At 39.0% G+C, this 17,921-nt stretch overlaps 1 protein-coding gene across 9 annotated transcripts in view; it reads right to left on the bottom strand.

Annotated features, from left to right (window-relative positions):
* Positions 1–17,921, bottom strand: part of LOC121524929 (spermatid perinuclear RNA binding protein) — a 171,619-nt gene that overhangs the window by 47,822 nt on the left and 105,876 nt on the right. For all 9 annotated transcript variants that reach the window (XM_041810520.1, XM_041810521.1, XM_041810522.1 and 6 more), the window contains 3 exons: positions 12,105–12,370; positions 11,390–11,558; positions 4,652–4,928 (listed from right to left, as the gene is read on the bottom strand). In XM_041810520.1, the coding sequence (XP_041666454.1) occupies positions 4,652–4,928; positions 11,390–11,558; positions 12,105–12,370 (712 nt within the window). The remainder of the gene's footprint in view (positions 1–4,651; positions 4,929–11,389; positions 11,559–12,104; positions 12,371–17,921) is intronic.

Raw genomic sequence — 17,921 nt, 5'->3', positions numbered from 1 at the left:
GCTCAGCTCCAAGTGGATCATTAAAGTCTTCTTCTCTCACTGTTGTCTTAAATGCTCTGTTGGCCGTTTCCTCACCCAGCACTCCTTTCTAATCATTATCTTCTTTAATGTCACCAATGCCATCTGCTCCTTTAGTCTGATTTAAAAATTCCCTTTGGTACTGTGTCTTTTCTCATCTGTGGCCATACAGGGCAGGTATAGAGCTGTGTCTGAGCTAAGAAAGCCTGCACGAAATATGCACATGTAGGGGCACAAGCTGCATCAACAATAAAGCACTACATCTGTGCGTAGCATGTTTATTTCCAAAGTTTGGGTGTCTTTCAGAAATACTTTAGGAATACATTGCTTTTAAAACTCTGAGAAGGCAGGGGATATCCCCATATTTACAAGGTGGACATATTTTGCATCACACTCAGAGTAAGAAGCTCAAATACTGCTATTATGCTGCACTGCTGTGTAATAGGCAAGTAGCAACCTCCAGTGTTAAAAACAGAAGCCTATGTGGATAAGCAAAATCTGCAGTTCCTTCACTGTCCACTTGAGGCTGGCTTCAAAAGCAAACCAAAGGACTGTCTCATGTCGACCTCTGTGGGGTTGTTGGACAATGCATTATCAAAGATTAAGGATCTATTTTAGGCATTCAGACACAGAGTGACTGGTCGATTCATACTATGCATAAACATGTTCAGTGACAACCTGATAATAGAAGTCACTTGCCCACACCTTGTGCAAAAAAAACAGCCCAAATGTCATTTCTGTGGCTTTCTTACCATGGTTTGAAGTTTCTGCATGTTGTGTGTAGGGAAGCTACTGATATTAACAATAAATCAGGGGAAAACCGCAATGAGTTAAGATGCTAGCATTGCCTTTTTACAGCTTTACTCCCTCATTTTGACATAAAAAAGGACACAGTGAAATACTACAACTACTATATGATTAGCAAACAAATCTTGCAGGGTACCGGTTCACTCAAAATGACAACTAAATTAAAAGTTATGAGGAAGTCATGATGTGTCATCTTGGGCGGCTCTTTTTGTGAATGCTGCGAACAGGCTCCCATTTGAAAGCTGCTTTCCTTTTTTCTTTATTTTTTTCATTTTTTTATAGATATAAAAAGGCAAAAATGTACCAAATTGAGAGCTGCTTGGGAGTAAAAAGTCAGCTCTTGTTATTGGGCTGATCTCTTAAAAGAGCCACACAAAGCTGAACATTTAAGCTTTAACATTTTAGTCTGCAATGCGAGCCAGTAGGTTTTGTTTCATCCAACTTGGATGAAAGCATCCAAGACCACTTTCATATGCAGTCTGAGCTATTAGATATGAGATAGTTTAAGTACACATTGAGTTATTAAGCACTGGGGATTACAACTTGGTATATGAATGCCTGAAACAGAGACAAATCCATGTTAATGCACTGTCTAAACAAGATCTCGGCCAGTATCACTTGGATGACTGAAAGTTCATTTTAGACAGGATTTCCAAAATGACAAGCAGGCTTCAAAACTATCATATCAGTCTTTACTATTTGATTACTTAGCAACTAAAAAGTCAGACACTATTAAGAAAAAAATCAGTGGGAGACTGTGTTAAATACTAGTATGTCATTAAACATAACCAGTAACCTTTAAGCTGGTGTAGAGAACAACTACCGCTAGTATTTCACGACTTCTTGGCTAGCATAACTGTTAGCTTAAACTACAGTTAGCTAGACATTTTCTGTTTTTAATGTCACATTGCAGAAAACTTTCAGAAGGTATTTTTTCTTTATCAAACTTCCAGCTAATGGTAATATCAAACTAGCTGGCTAAATGCTAACATTAGCTTTTGTCTGCAATATAGCTCAACAGTGTGGTTCCAGAAGTAAAATTAAGATTTATTTTCTCCATAAGGGATTGGATTGTTAGCCATAAAATCAGAAGTATTCAAGGTAGACTTACTGCTAGCTAGCCGAGCGTGAAATGATGATATAAGCGTCTGTACAAGACAGAAGTTCTTTGGGTATCAACCTCTTTTTAAGAAAACATTTATTCAGCCAAAAATACTACAGTACCCTCAATCCTAGAGTGTCACAGTGACGTTCCTGATTGGTCAGGTCTCTGATAATCCTGGAAATGTCTACCGTACCTGTGAAAGAGGGTTATCGACTGTTGATACTACAGTACATGCCACCATAGTATGAAGAAACACTTATGCAAACAACAATATATGCATTATCATTTAATGTATTAAAAGTGTTGATATCAGGAATTAGCTAAATGTCAAGGGACAGGTCCAAAAGTGGACAGGTACTGTTGAGCTCCATAGGTGAAAGGTTATGGATTATGATGTTTTCAGAGGTAATGTGGCATACTTTTCCAGTTAAAAGATTGACATTGTTTTTAAGGTGTCAATCAATCTCAAAGAGCTGAGATGAAAAGTACTTAAAATCTATGGTTTTCTTGTTTCTACGACTAACACTGTTGAACGCAGCAGTATGATGTTGACATTTGAGCTAACCAACCTGAGCATGACATCAGAGGACAACAGCCACCAAGTGAGGATTGTTAGTCGCTTAGAGAGATAGAAAAAGGGCTGACACTGGATAGCAGCACCGCTATTTGTGCCTTCTATTTGGGCCCACCTTTTAAGATGTGACCCTATTAGACAGACTGGCCATCTTCCCTTAACCTCTGTGGCTGCCAGATAAAATCGGAGCAATTAGACAACCAAAATGACAGGTATCTTTATCCTTAGGGGGGAAAATACGACTGTGTGCGTGTGCCTGTGTGCTCTTCTTGGTTTTCGATGGAGAAAATACGAGCGCTCTGGCTTGATGTACGGCTAACCTTGGTGCTATCCCTCATCCCTCTCAGAGACCTGAGTGCCTAGTTGGATGGGAGCCACAGGATGGATGGGCAGCTCGCTACTGCTCAGTTATTGATTTCGCTGCCCTGCTGGCCTTGCTCTCCCGTCCTGCCTCCCACGACCAATTATAACCAGTTCCTGCTACCAATGAAAAGTGGGGGATGGAAAGGGAAGACTGTTATTAGACTGAGCTGCAATTCTTGTGTGTTTTGGTCTAGTATTCATCGACATCAGCTAATGAGGTTAAACCTCTTGTTTGGTGGGAAAATGAGTTCTTCAACACCAGAAAGGCCAGAAATACAAACCTACTAGAAAGACCATGAGAGATCATTTTGACTGCTAGATTACAAACTCTCTTATCTCTGATGATAGACACTAAGGGTGTAAAGGTATGTGTATTCGTACCGTACCGATTTGGTACGGGCCTCTCAGTTCAGTACAGATGATTACCAAACGGATACATGTGGAACAAAGCTCATACACAGATGGAAAACCAGAGAACAACTCACTGTCACACTGTCCTGGCAACCACACAACCACAGCAAACCACAGCAACGCCCTGAATATTCTCAGATAAAAGTGTCCTGTTTAGGAACACTTTGTTTCCCAGAAAAATACAACAGTGGACAAAGACAACAACAATAGCGCTGACATTATTCAGCAGGTGTGGCTGACGGCACATCGTCCAGCGGATCAATCAATGCATTTAAAAAGGCACCACTCAAACATGAATGTCACTGTAACGAGGAGGAACAACAAAAAGTCTCACCAGCCAGTTATGAATTTGCCATAATTTAAGATCTTTTTATTATAACAATGGTGCTCTGGTTTTGTGAATCAAATTACTTCTAAACGCGTACCTTCAACTGTCAGCCTCTGAGGAGGGGGAGAGGGGACCATCATGTCTGCAGCTGCGTCATAGGTAAAGTTATCCTCAGATTTCACACGGCTCTAACCTCTTTATCCGCCAAGATGGGCTGTGAAAAGTTCTATTACCTACTGCCATCATTTTGACCAATGTTTTCACAGTGACTCTTAGAATTCAACTGTTTTCTTAGTATTTTCTCTGCTTTAGAGTAGCCGGTTAAACACAATTTAAATGCACAATTTCAATTACTTTTTTTTTGTTTAACTGCTTTTTACTAAAATTAGCTTTAATATGTTAAATAATGAGTTAAACTGGGTCTACGAAACCATGTTAAAATGTTCTACTGAAAGCCAAAACAGGGTTTCTGATGTGCCTCTCTATAACAGCTGGATAAAGGTGACTTCTTAGTATGGTTAAGCCCTGAAATTGTCACTAAAACCAGCCCTTGATCAGCACCACAGAGCTGCATATTTATCCTAACAATGGCCTGACATGTCCTGAGCCAGGTTAAATTAAACTATTTAACATCTGAAATTGGTCCAATAGGAAGCTTACTCTGTGAGAAACAATGAAAACTGCCAAGCCACCAAGATGAAGCTGTAAAAATGTATCAATTTAAGAGCAGCAAAGTCTGTGCAGTCAAAATGACTGTGGTCTTTCTAGGTAGACGTGATCTTATATTCTTGGCCTTTTGCAATTTGTTAAAACAACATTTCTTATTGAAATACAGACACTTTTAGAGAAAGTCAGGAACCAGCAGCACTGTAACTTTTAATTCAGCAGAGTTATAAGTAGTATAAATATGAAAACAGTCAGAATGACTGCCATGATATCTCTAATGTTAACATACAAATTAAAAATAAAATCAATTTAACTGTGGCTGTTTGTATAGCTGAAGACGGAAAGTCAACTTGTGTGCTTCCCATTTCTGCTTTCCTACCTTCTCCGTTCTTCTTCTCCTGCTCCTCCTCTTCCTCCACCACCTCCTCTTCCTGCTCTTCCTCCTCTTCCTCTGCTCCTTCCCCATTCTCCAACAGCTCCTCCTCTTCTTCCTCCTCCTCCTCCTCCTCCTCCTCCTCCTCTTCTTCCTCATCGTCCCTCATTGCCGGCGAGGTGAGGGTAATTTTGAGTGTGAGTTTGGGCTCTGTTGTAGTTCGTACCAAGATGGCCGCCTCGGGCAAGGAGCTCATGACCTCGTATTTCTCCTCTGTCAGCTTCTGTCAGGTGTCAAACGGACAAACAGGGGTCAGAGGCTGAGGTCACAACATGACACAAAAGAGAAATAAATCTGAGACTGCTGCTGCAATAACATATCCAGGTATGACAGGAGGAATATCAGGAGAGTAATATAAATGTGGATGAGAAACATTTGGAAAAATTATCGCTGTTACAGATGCGGTCTAGGGTGACACTTCAGAACTGCCACATGTTAATATTATACTTAACTGAAGCAGATTTTTCAAATGTGAAAAATATCATCAACATGCTTCAAGATTGTTTTTAAAATCACAGCTGTATCAGCACTTCAACATCCATAATGATTCAAACCAATTAAAGGCATTACATTTAATTATAGAAGAGTACTTCGGTAAAAACTACGTCAAACTCATGTCTAAAAGAGGATATATGTATGTGTTTACATTCCTGTATCTGTTGTTTCTCTGTGTTAAACATTCATGTGTGAAATTGCCCATCTGTATGTGTGCTGCACTTCTTCATTCAGCCCTCATTCTGAAGGAATCAATTACTGCTGACCTCTGCAGTCAGGACTAATGATTACTGATGATAATGAATTCATGTCAGCACTCACAGCAGCCACATTTGTTACTCGATACACACATGCACTTAAGCACTCAAGTACCTATATACAAAGATAAATGGGATTACAACTGCTTACAACATTCATGCAACAGCAGCAAAATGATTGTGCAACATTGACCTTCATCAACCCCAAACGAGACACTTAAATAAGAATACATATTTAAGCAACATACAAGATGAATACCGAGTAAACAGAGGAAGTGAGTTAAAAGCATAAGTCAAGTGGTGGTCCTTAGGAAGCAATCACAAGATGTTTTCTAAGTGCATTTATGATGCGTTTGAAGCTGTGCTTATTTTACCTAGCATATGCCTCTCTACTTTAAACTGTAAGTTGCCACTGTGCTTGTGAATGTGTGCACACCTGCATTATTCATGTTGAGCTAAGATAGATGAGGCTCGTTTTATTTCAGTTTAGTTTTTAGGTAAGTTTAAGTTCAAGATAGAATAAGAGAAAGGTAGGGACAGAACAAATATTGACACAGCAAAAAAAAAAAATCCTGACTCATGTGGTACAATTATCAAATCTTATAAAAAAAAAAAAAATACTGCTGAAACTGATTTCCAACAACTTTCACGAGCCTAAACACCACTGCACGACTTCTCAGGATGACACGACATGGATAAGACTGATGTGAACCTAAGCTGGGCCAAGAAGAAGTTGATTTCAGGATATCTACTTCTCATATTACTCATCTACTTCCTGAGGAGGCTGGCTTACTTCAACGTCTGCAGGAAACTCCTGCCGGTGTTTTAATATGTGGTAGCCAGTGTCCTGTGGTGCTAGTACGCTGTGGTGTGCTGGGGAGGCAACACCAAAAAGAGGGACAACTTGACGTTGGACAAACTGATCAGGCTCTGTAGTGTGCTAGAGCATGGAGCAGGACTCTGAGGCAGAGAGGTGAACACTGGACAAACTGCTGGCTATAATGGACAATAGCAGCCACCCTCTGTGCACTGCCGTCACCGCCCAGAGGAGCATGACCAGCAGCAGGCTACTCTCACTGAGCTGCTCCACAGACAGACTGAGGAGATCCTCCCCTCTAGAGCGATCAGACTTCACAACAACACACAGGGGAGGAGTTTGGGGGTGCAGGGAGGAAGCTCCCACAGCATCAGCAACACATAAACAAGGTCATTAATACTGTGAAATCCCATCTCAGCTACAATCATGATCAACTGCACCATGTATCTTCAGCACAAGTGTGCAAAGTGGGGCTATCATGCTGTCTTCAAGTTATCCTGCCTCCTCTGTTGATATTTCATTTACCCTTTAAAGGTTACATCTTGCTCTTTCACATATGGGTGTATATCTTTCATATTTTTAATTCTGATCATTTTATACTTTTTATATTTCTGTACATATCTTTCTTCATGTCATACCTTGCTTAACTTTATATGCACTGTTAATTTCAGAGCTGTTTCAGAGCAATTTACTTATGGATCAATAAAGTATGTCTTATCGGATCTAAAAGAGGACAATTGCAGCAGGATATTTTGAACAGCAGGGACAGTGATTTAGACTGACAGCAAACTGCAGAACATACAAACATTAATCCTGCAGTTGACCTCTTAAAGGGCAAACTGTACTCTTCACTTAATCAAGATGTTGAAAAATACTTGACTGTCAATCAAAATATCACTTTTTATCAGTCGACTGCGTCTTAAAGCTGCTGTGATTGTGAGTTGCATATCTTGAGCTATTATAATGCATTGAACAGAGTTTTTGTGAATGCATTATATCGTTATACTTAGTTGCTTGATAAGATGGTTCATGAGCTCGCACTTGACCAAAATCTCATTGGTCAAATGATAAGAGAGAGATAAAGACCAAAAGCAGTGGGAGGAATGAGACTGGAGGAGTGAGCGGTGGGCAGTCCTGGTGGAGAGAGGAGTGGTGATAGACAGAAACCTAGTCTACCAGAGTAAATTTCATGTCTTGGGGTCTCATTTACAAACGTTGCACACGCACACTTTCCACACAAAGTATGTGATCTATAGAAAACAGACCGGACAGTAAAATGTGCAGATCTCTAAGCAAACTTTGGCGACATGTATGGTGAGGTGGTGAATTGAAGCCAGTTTGTCTATTAATGCATCTGAAACAAAACACTTCTCTAAAAACAAAACTTTATTAAACTATCCCACATCATCATTAGCAGACAGCTTTATTTTTACACATGCTTAGTGAGCCATGTCTTACTTCCTATAAAAACGTGTTAATATCTATCTTTAAAAACCTGCCACATGCCTCATTCTCAAAGTCACACCTTCACTCCCCTGATTGTATGTGGCCAAACCTTAATGTCATCATTTCCTTGTTATCATGGAGTGTTTTTTAATTTATATAAATTTCACTGTGCTGTACAAAACATTACATGGCGGTGTCTGCTCCTCACCAAGTCATCTCTGCTCTCTTGTCACTGAGCATATCTTTGTCATCTGCATTTATTTAATCATATGATTGAGTCGTGTGTAAATGAAGCCTGGGCAGCCCTCACACAATCATAGTATATTTTAATATACTATAGTATCATAATATCATGGTTCATGCTGAGCTCACCAGACTTAAAAAAAGCTAATAAACACCTTTGTATATCAATCAAACTTTTATTTATTAATATCCTGTAGTGATGAACAAAAATTCTCTTTCTAATATCTTTTAGTGAAAGAAAGATCTTCATTATGTGAAGAAATCACTGTGGACCCTATAAACAAATAAAAACTGCAGTGAAACTTATGCATAATGATGAACAGTGCATTTTTGGCACTGTAAGAGTAGAGCAAACTATCAGCCAGTGTTGTCTGACCACCCCTTTATTCAAAAGCACCTCGGTTTCTGTGTCAGAAAATTTATTCCTTTGACTTCCTTCTGTGTTGCGGCCACCAAAAGCCTTTCATTTGCTGGCTCATTGGTAGGCAATTTCCTCTATAAGGAGCTTTGCATTGACTGTTTAAGGTTAAATATAGGCTAACGGAACAGGAGGTAGATCTATGTGTGCATACTTCCAAGTGGATCAGGATTTTTAAAGAGAACGTTGTGCAAAGATGTGCATATGCAATGTTATACAAATCTGAATTATTTTGGGTGCACACCAATTTCAGGTTTTTGGTGCATGTGCAATTTCAGTATGGATTCTATGCAGTTTTATAAGTGAGACCCTACATTGATATACAGCAATAAAGAACTTAGAAACACATCGACAACTGAACATAAACATGCAGGAAGGTGCAAGTGTTTGCATTGAAGTGTGGCTGCAAGTGGTGCCACTCAACCCCCCAACAAAGCCTCTGCCTCCATGGTCTGTTTTATTCAACATTCGGTAAATACATTTAATTAAGTCCCTTTTTCCCCTCATTAAAACACACATTATGTTAGTTAGTGTCTACCATGGGAAGGCAGAGTGCAGACATCTCACGTCCCTCAAAGCTTTTCTTTACATCCTGACCTAGAGACTTATTTTCATTTCATCTTGGTTAACAAACCAACATTGCATGCTGTCTGGTGCTTTTGTTCATAGATGCTGGCACGGGCTAGAAAAAGTAGGTCTTGTTATTAGTGAGTTCTTTGAAAGCAGACAAAATAATGATCTGAAGTCATTTTTTTATTACTTTAATTATTTTAACCAGTAATTTTGTGTGATCATGGAAATAATATAAAAATAGGTAGGTGCATGCTGGTCAGCTCTGAGTCAATTCAGTGCAGCATAACAAGGTTGAAATAGGTTTTTATCCTGAAAAAAGCTGTTAATGTTTATTTCTAAGTTTATTGAGACTACCAGGTGCAATGAGGACATTGTCACTGATTGGTTGATCTATAAGTAACTGGCAGTGCTTTTATTCTTTTTGGTGTGTGGGTATAATTTCAGATGACAACATTTTTCAGTCAACCAGTTTTTCTTTGGTTGACTGCAGCCCTACATGTCATGTTGCGTTGTGCATTATTATATCGTATTGTATCGTATCACAATGTCCTACTGTATCATATCAAATAGTATTGTATCTTATCAGACTGTACAGTATCTTATTGCATCGTATTGAATTGTATCATATTGTACTTAAAGTTGTCATTAATTTAAAACCTATAGTTATAAGGTTTGAGGTTTTTAAAATAACAGTAGTTTCCAATCCTATCCAGTCCCAATTATTTACAGTACATAGCACATTTTCAATACCTGGACGTTAGTCGAAGTGCTGCTTGGAGACTTTAAACTTTGGCCTTTGTGTCTTGAACACTGCAGCCTTAAAGAAATAAATATAAATCAGTGCAATGTCTGAGTGATGAAAATGTGTGGGTGTTTTTGTGTAAATGTGTGTTTCTGACAGCTTAAACGTGCAGCGAGTTGCAAAGGGCCCATCTACATCCCATTTGGCTCTGATGAGAAAATCAGAATCTTTGGTCACTGGGCCGAGACATGAGATTACCTCTCTGCCTACACACACACACAGACTCTTCTCTTCCCTTGTCGTTCTCCCTCTCACACCACTTAACAGCTAAAAAGAACAAGCAGGGGGGCAGAATTTATTCATTGAATAATTTCAGCTCTAGCAGGCCAGGTTAGGGAGTTTTTGTCACGTTAGTGGTTGATGTAAATACTTTACCATCCTATTTGAAAGGTTTTAAGTCAAAGAAAAGTTTAACTACATGCCACAGCTAAACTTGTCATTACAGGATTAACCAGGAAGACTCTGGATTATCTAACAATACAGGGAAACAACTCAAAAGGAAGAATTAAAGCATGCTGTCACTTTGTTAACATGAAGTTTCAGTGTGTTTTGTGTCTTGTGTGAACATCAGGAGCTTAATTTCTCTGCCATTACTTATTAATGAGGAAACATACAGTAACACTGAAAAAGTGATGAGACTATTCATCACACATGACTAAAACACTGCCTAACTTCTCACTTGATATTGCGGTCTCTTGCCTACTTATTGCCAACGCTCATGGCCTGTCTCTGTACACCCACACACAAGTTTAAACACACGGTCAAAACAGTGAGAGCTTCCACATTCAAGCAGAAAAACTCATGATATGAGCAGTCTCTTTCAGAAACCTTTATCTTTCACAGAGGAGGGGATGTTTCAAGCCAAATACAAATCTTTCAATTAAGTTTGGCAAACAATATTGGAGCTTCTGAAAAGAAAAGATGCAACTTTGCGTTTATGTCAGCAGGAAGTTCTGGACTACAAATTTAGCCAGACTTTAGTGTAGTTGCTTTTCCCCCAGCCCAATATCAAACAGTGTGTCCAGGCTGCCCCACAGGCATGTTTCACAAGAATGGCAGGTCAGAATATTTTAGAATCAATAGTAATATTCCCTCGCCTATATTTAGCAAATTATAACTACATTCCCTTGTGCTCTCCTGTAATATTCTGTTCACAAAATATAATTTAATTATGAAAGTTTCTGCCATCCCACACTTTTGACCAAAAGCCAGCACAAGCTATCCTGCCATCTTCTGTTGATATTCACATACCCATCACTCTTACACATTCCTCTAGTGTGAATATATGTACACATGCTTTATACTTCTGTAAATTTCTCAATGCACAAGAAGACTACCATCACACAGAGTGCTCCTGTTGCAGCTGTGACACTCTTTAACCCGCCTCCTTGACAACAGCACAGTTGCAAAGATAGTCATGACAAAAGCTTAAGATGCTTGGTTGGGATCACACCTGTAGTGTTGTTAGTCTATCAGCCAATACAGGATATGAATTTTGTTGCAGAATCTGACATGGTGCAATCGAAAAACAAAAAACAATAAAGTAGTCTTATGTGGCCATGAGAAAACAAAAGACAGAGGCTAAAAAAAGAGATTTGGTCTGCCAGAGTGCATCTGAGTTTGTGCTCCTTACCTCTATCTGAGTGGGTAAATTGTGACAGACAGTGTCCAGCAGTGTCTGTGTGGGTTTGTCTCTGCACATCAGCACAAGCTCCAGGTCCATGTCCCCTTTGATCAAGAGGCCTTTGGCCACCAGGCCGATTCTCATCACGCCACACAGCACGCCACCACAGCTGGACTCTCTGTTTTAATAGAGAAATCAAGCCATTAGAGAGGGCTGTTAACCTGCTTGGAAGTTTACAGCTGAAATATCTGAAGTTACAACATCCTCTTTTTTAATTTAAATCAGTTCTCAGCTCCTAGGGAGTGGGTGTCAAAAAGTGTTTCATTTTGTATCAATATTTAATGTAATCTTTGGAAATAGCTGTGTGATTAGAAGATTAAAATACAAGGTGCCAGTCAAGAGTGTTAAATAAGATCTGACAAGGCAATTCAAGACACTAATGGAAGGCAGTGAACCCTCAATAAAAAGATCCATGAACATAGCCAACCATGAAGTCTGAGCCCATGCATAAAGTGGTTAAGTGCGTTACCTTTGGAGATGCTTACTGTTAAGAAACTCTCTCCAAGAAAACAAAAAGGCTGCATCCAAAATGATTTTTTTAGCATGTTTGGTTTGATAAACAAGCTAAAGTACACTGCCTCCTACATAATATCAGCTTTCTGACTTTTTTGGAACTAAATATTAAAGAAAATAGTTTTTATCCCTGCTCTCACAATAATCTCACCTGTAACTATCAGTTGAATTCTCAGTTTCCTCACTGGGCTCCTCTCCTGGATCATCCTCCTCTGTGTTTTTTGCTGATGGTTGACTGTCAGCCTGGCTGTGGGAGTCGCTGCTGCTCTGATCCAGCCAATCAGAGACATGTTTGAGGGCGCACTCCACAGTGGACACCAGCGTCTGCACGGCCTCCAGCTCCTGAGAGGAGGGATAGATGGTGGAGTGCTTGGCCATAACGTGGCGGTCATCGTTGCTGAAGGATCGGAAGGACCTCTGGCAGGGACAGAGAAGACAGGGGGTTAGAGAAACACAGTCTTTCTTTTGTTATTTTACAGCAGGAGGAACAGCGGAAACAGGTTTTCAACAGCAGATTGGGGTTTAATCCATCAAAATCGAGATTTCGTTCCCCTGGTGGGGGACAGACTACTCTCCATCCCACACCAACCAAACATAAAGACAAATGTTTGCAGACACTTCCATCAAAATCCTACCACAAAAAGCCAAGACAAATGTGTGTGGGTGCAAATACCTTTATGTGTGTTTACTTTCATGCAGAATGGACATTTTCTTACATTGCTTTCTGATCAATATTTCCAAAAAGTACCTCCTAACATTCAGATCCTTCGTCTTATTTTTCTCCTTAAACCTCCTGTAAGTGGAAGGCAAAGAACTCTAAATTTCACAAATAACATTGGCAATGTTTTGGTACAGAGACACTGCCAATGTATTTGTATATTCAGACAGTGAGCAGGAGTTTGTCTGCATGTGTGGCTATGAGCAACAAGAAAATGAGGGTGCCAAGGATTAGTATATTTGCCAAGGTATCTAAAGAGTAGGATTGGGCAGTATCATTATTTTGGGGCTTTTTTCATCCTCACAACTGCCGCTCACTGGATATTTTTTGGGCCATTCTCTGTAAACCCTAGAGATGGTTGAGTGTAAAAATCCCAGTAGATCAACAGTTTCTGAAATACTCAGACGAACAACCATGCCATATTCAAAGCCACTTAGTTGTGATTTGGTTGTGATTTCTCATTAGAAAAGAAGAATCAAAGTCTTTCTAAACTCACAGCACCTTGAGTCACATAACCAGTGGTGCCTCATGTGACTTGTCAGTATGGGGGCATCTAAACAGCCAACCTTAATTTGACCAATGAGGCCTACATCATCACTGGAGTTATGTCTTATCTTTTACAGCATGTTCACACACAGGGAGTGGTGCTGCAGCTGGAAACAGACACACGTTACACAGCACTTTATCATGATGGCAATTAAAGCAATATTGTAGCTATTTTCAAAACCCCCAGAATACTGTATTACTGTATGACTACCACTAAAGAGCTATCAACTGATTTTGGTACAATTGCATTAAAGTTTTAAATATTTGTTCAAGAACAACCCTGGCTTTTAGAAATCCATCTCACTACCATTCTCTACACCTGTTCTGAGTTGTTTTACCATCCTTCTTATTCGCCCCTTGTTACTTTCTGTGAGTATTGAGAAACCCAACCAGAGAGGTATGAAATCAGGTGGGAGGCATCAGGCAGGAGGAGCACAGGCAGGAAGAGGAGAGTAAACGACAGCAAAAGAAGGGGGATGTCTCAGATGCCAAAGAGAAAAAAACAGGACAGCAGAGAAGGGCTTTGGGAACAGTGCAGAATCTTTAAAGACTAGAATAGAGGAAAAGACGTTGAAGGAGAGAGAGCTGAATACAAACAAACATTTAAAGGCAGAGTGGAGATAGAAAGCACCAGGTGTAACCAAGGCTTATGCGACTCAAGCTGCAATTAATACCATCCAGATGGGCCCCTTTGCTAATGCAGCCTCATGTACAAACACCTTATAATTTGAACATCAGCTGCTCTCTTTACATGCAACAGCATTGCAGTGGGAGGCTGTTAATGCGACTAAATATTTAATCTAAAACACTTTAATATGTTAGTGTATATTTAAACATCTGACTGTTAGGTATTAATGAATATAATTTGAATGAGTCGATACAACAGTGCTTGAGTTAATACATGGAATGGATGAAGAGATAACCCTTGTGTGTTTAATATGTTTATGTTTAATTACATTAAATATGCATTATTTTGTTTTATGAAAGCATGACATTTGCTGTAATGTAAATTATCAGGGACAACTGTATAATTAATAGCAGAGTACCATTATAACTGGTAATTCATAGATTAAAATGCATGTCCTGATTGATTTTCATTAGTCAAAGATGAGGAGGATGGCGAGATTATGCCTGACAGTGGTGAATAAAGAATAAAGCATGGTAGAGGAAACAGACATCAAAGGACTGTGAATAATTAAATAATCCTACACCTATAAACCAGGGGTCAGCTGATTATTGGCCTGGCTGATTATTGGGGCCCATTTTTGGTATTTTGCTGAGTTTTATTTTCCTGATCATGTTTTGTTGTTGTTTAATCCACATTTAAAAAGCCAAACTGATATCAAATGAAGGGCAGTTTGGGAGAAAAACAACAAGCTATACTGAGCTGAGCCAAATGCTCTTGATCTCTAAAAAGTGATGTATTTCTCATCACAATGAGCAAGCCTTGACAGCCTTGCAATGAGCTAAAACATGGCAAAACTGTACTAAACCAAACCAGACCGCTGTGTAGAGACCATACATGAGTGTTGTGTAACTTTGCTCATTCGGGCTTTCTCAGTGAGCTTTCTGAACTTATTTTTTGCCTGAATATTTCACTACTTTCAGGACACAAAAGTAGCTGAAGAAAAAGAATGTTTATATTTCAAACTTTGGACGCTTGGCATCAGCAGCTCAAAACATGGCTTTTGGATAGGGTTTCTCTACGTAGATATCACTCCTTGCCCCTGAGGGGTGTTCTGTAGTGCTGTTTGATGTCATCTGCAAAGCACCCATAGCAGCATTGATAAGCTAATGTTATTGATTTTTAGGTTTTGAAAAATCCAGAGGCAGGTCCTTACAGAAATGGCTTTCAATCTCCATCTCTAATTATTACATGATTGGCTTCCAAATATCAGTTTTGCATAATTGTACAATTAAAGATCCTTGGCTGCATATCCCGTCCAATGCATCACATCCTGTTGTGTCTTTTCATATGGCATTGCATTGTGCTGCTTCAGATTGGATGATACTCTTCCTATGTAGTAGATCTTACTATATGATATGCATCACATTGTTCTGTAATGCATGGAATCAAACAGCACTTTAAAACATACAGGGCTTTGGATTGTAAATTTGGACTGAGAATTTTTGATCTGTAAATTTGTGTTTTCTGGTATATTTAATCTTATTTTGATTGATGCATTTTAGCTCAGGAGATGCTCTACTGTTTCGTAGTTTTTTGATGGAAATTACAATAAAGGATTCAATAAATAAAATCATACCTTGATTGACTTTTTGAATCTCAATCTAGCTAGTGCAATGAAAGCTTTTGTTGGGTAATCTTTTTCCCTTTATTATCTGTTAATTTAAATAAGAGCAATATATAAATACAATATGGCTTTATGTTGCCCATTGTTTCAACTCAATAACATTAGCTAAGTTTCTCTGTTATACCAAAACCCTTTTTCAACTTTAGGAAAGTCTAAGTGTATGTGCACTTAAGATGACTTAACGTGTTTACATCATCACTTGGTGACCTGAATTTAAAGGGAAAGGTTCATTTTTAATCATTAGAGGTTATCACACTGTGCTGTAGAGCCTTAGGTGCAGAACTGGGTTCAACATGAGGAGGCTGCTCTCAACAAGCTGCTTATCTCCAAGAGCCACATTTCCTTTTATTCACTGCACACACCGAGTCACAGAGAGCCACACACCAGCCATGCTTAGTGACACACACACACTAAAACACACACAGAGCAGAGATGACCTTTTCATAGTAGTAAAGATACCAACGTTTGAGCACTTCAGACCTACTTGAACTCTAAGGACCACTACACATTTGCACGCACACACATAGAAAACACGAGTATACACTCTTCATCCCGTTCCTAATTGAACTGGTGACATTCTCTTTCAGTGGAGTGAGTGAGATAAAGCCATTAACAGAACAGAGAACGAGCCCTGCACAATGACTGCAGGCTGACAGGCCGTGTAGTTCAGTATGCAGAGTGTGGCACAAACATTTGGCAGCGTGACACAACACAATCCCACCGGGACTCAACTGAGATTGTACTCGACACTTGGCGAGGCACGCTGGAGTGACAGGATGAATTTAGATACCCTGAAAGAAGATGCAAAACCAAAAATGTATGCCTTACGTTTGTTACATCATGTCTTATTTTGAACAAATCATGTGCTTGGCTTCATTTGGCATTTTGAGAGCAACTGCTACATTTATGTAACCTGAGATACTGTTTTCAAACAGTTCCTAATTTAAAGGCATGCTGTGCATGCTAAGTGACATTACAGGAAAAATTAAAATGCCAGCTTCAGTTGGAAAAGACTTACTTTGCACTAAAGCAAATAAAGTGTCTTCTAAAAAAAATTGAACATGTGGAATACAAAATTCTGCTTTAATCACCTTTCTTTCATTTAACAAACTGTAGTAAAAACTATTTAGATTTTATGGAAAACCTTTACAATAACCACACACTATTAAGCATTATTAACACATTAGTGAATACTTAACTCTTCATTTTTGAAGCATTATAAACTTGTTAATTTGTCATTCAGAAACACCATTAGAAGTGCTTTGTTTATGCATTAGCAAATCAGCAAAAAATAGTTAACTTATCAATATTTATTGTTGAATCATTTAAATGCATTTATAAATACAAGTATAAATGCTTCATGTAGCAATAGTAGTGCATTAGTTAAGGGGTATGGTTAGGTTTAGGGTTACGAAGAGTCCTAACAGCATGTAAGGGTCTCATTCCATTGTATTACATGCACACTGTCCACACTGCATCCATTGTGAGGTTACTGACTTGGTTAGACAAGTCCCAACTGTGGGCAGCAACCACAACACACAATGCATTGTATACTGAACCTGATGGAAGAGGACTTCCTGATTCAGTGTGCAACTCTCATTTTTCACTCGCAGAGACTTGTGTTGTTTAACTTTGAGGGGCATGAATACTGAAGATTAGAGTTTGTGAAAAAAAAAAAATAGGGAAAGCAGTGGATGAAGAACATGCAGCTTTATGATAAATACTTTACCATATTGTAAAAAGTTGAAATTAAACAGAATTTTTAAGTGTAGGAAAGTTTCCACAGAGTAGTTTCACTTAGAAAGTTAAAATAACCTAAAGTAACCTATCATAAATGCCAGAGTCAAATTGAGTTGATGTGACTTATGATGGCCAAGTACCTGCTACTTAACAAATACTGTTTTTTTCAGTGGTTATTACTTAAAAAGTTACTCAGCTGCCTCTAATATTTTGAGTTCTATTAACTCATTGGAGATTACAGTGTAAATTATACATTTTAACTATAGAGCCATACCCCCAAAAAATATTTCCACAATTTAAAAACTTTGATGCTTTGTCATCTACCTTTTTCCTTATTCCTTGCCCATATCGACACAAGTGACGAAGAGAGGATTAGGAACAGAGAGACATGATGTTTCATGATGCACTGCTGCTCCGTGATGCACTACTTTATGTTGCGCTGCAATGCTTTGCACTGCTATGCTAGCATTGTGAAGCAAACTACAATAGGAATCAATGTAGCCAATGTGCTTCTTTTGCTGACGCCTGCTTGTGCCATGTGTAGTCAGAACATTGTGTTACTAATGTTTTGCTAGTGCATCATTACAGCATTCATGGCTACATTTCTAAATGACATCAATTACATCATTAAGCTTTGCAGACTAAAATGTAA

The sequence above is a fragment of the Cheilinus undulatus genome, linkage group 17 (genome assembly GCF_018320785.1).
Source record: "Cheilinus undulatus linkage group 17, ASM1832078v1, whole genome shotgun sequence".
Lineage (NCBI taxonomy): Eukaryota > Metazoa > Chordata > Actinopteri > Labriformes > Labridae > Cheilinus > Cheilinus undulatus.
The sequence above is the reverse complement of the archived record's forward strand: the minus strand, read 5'-3'. Positions and strand labels throughout refer to the sequence as shown.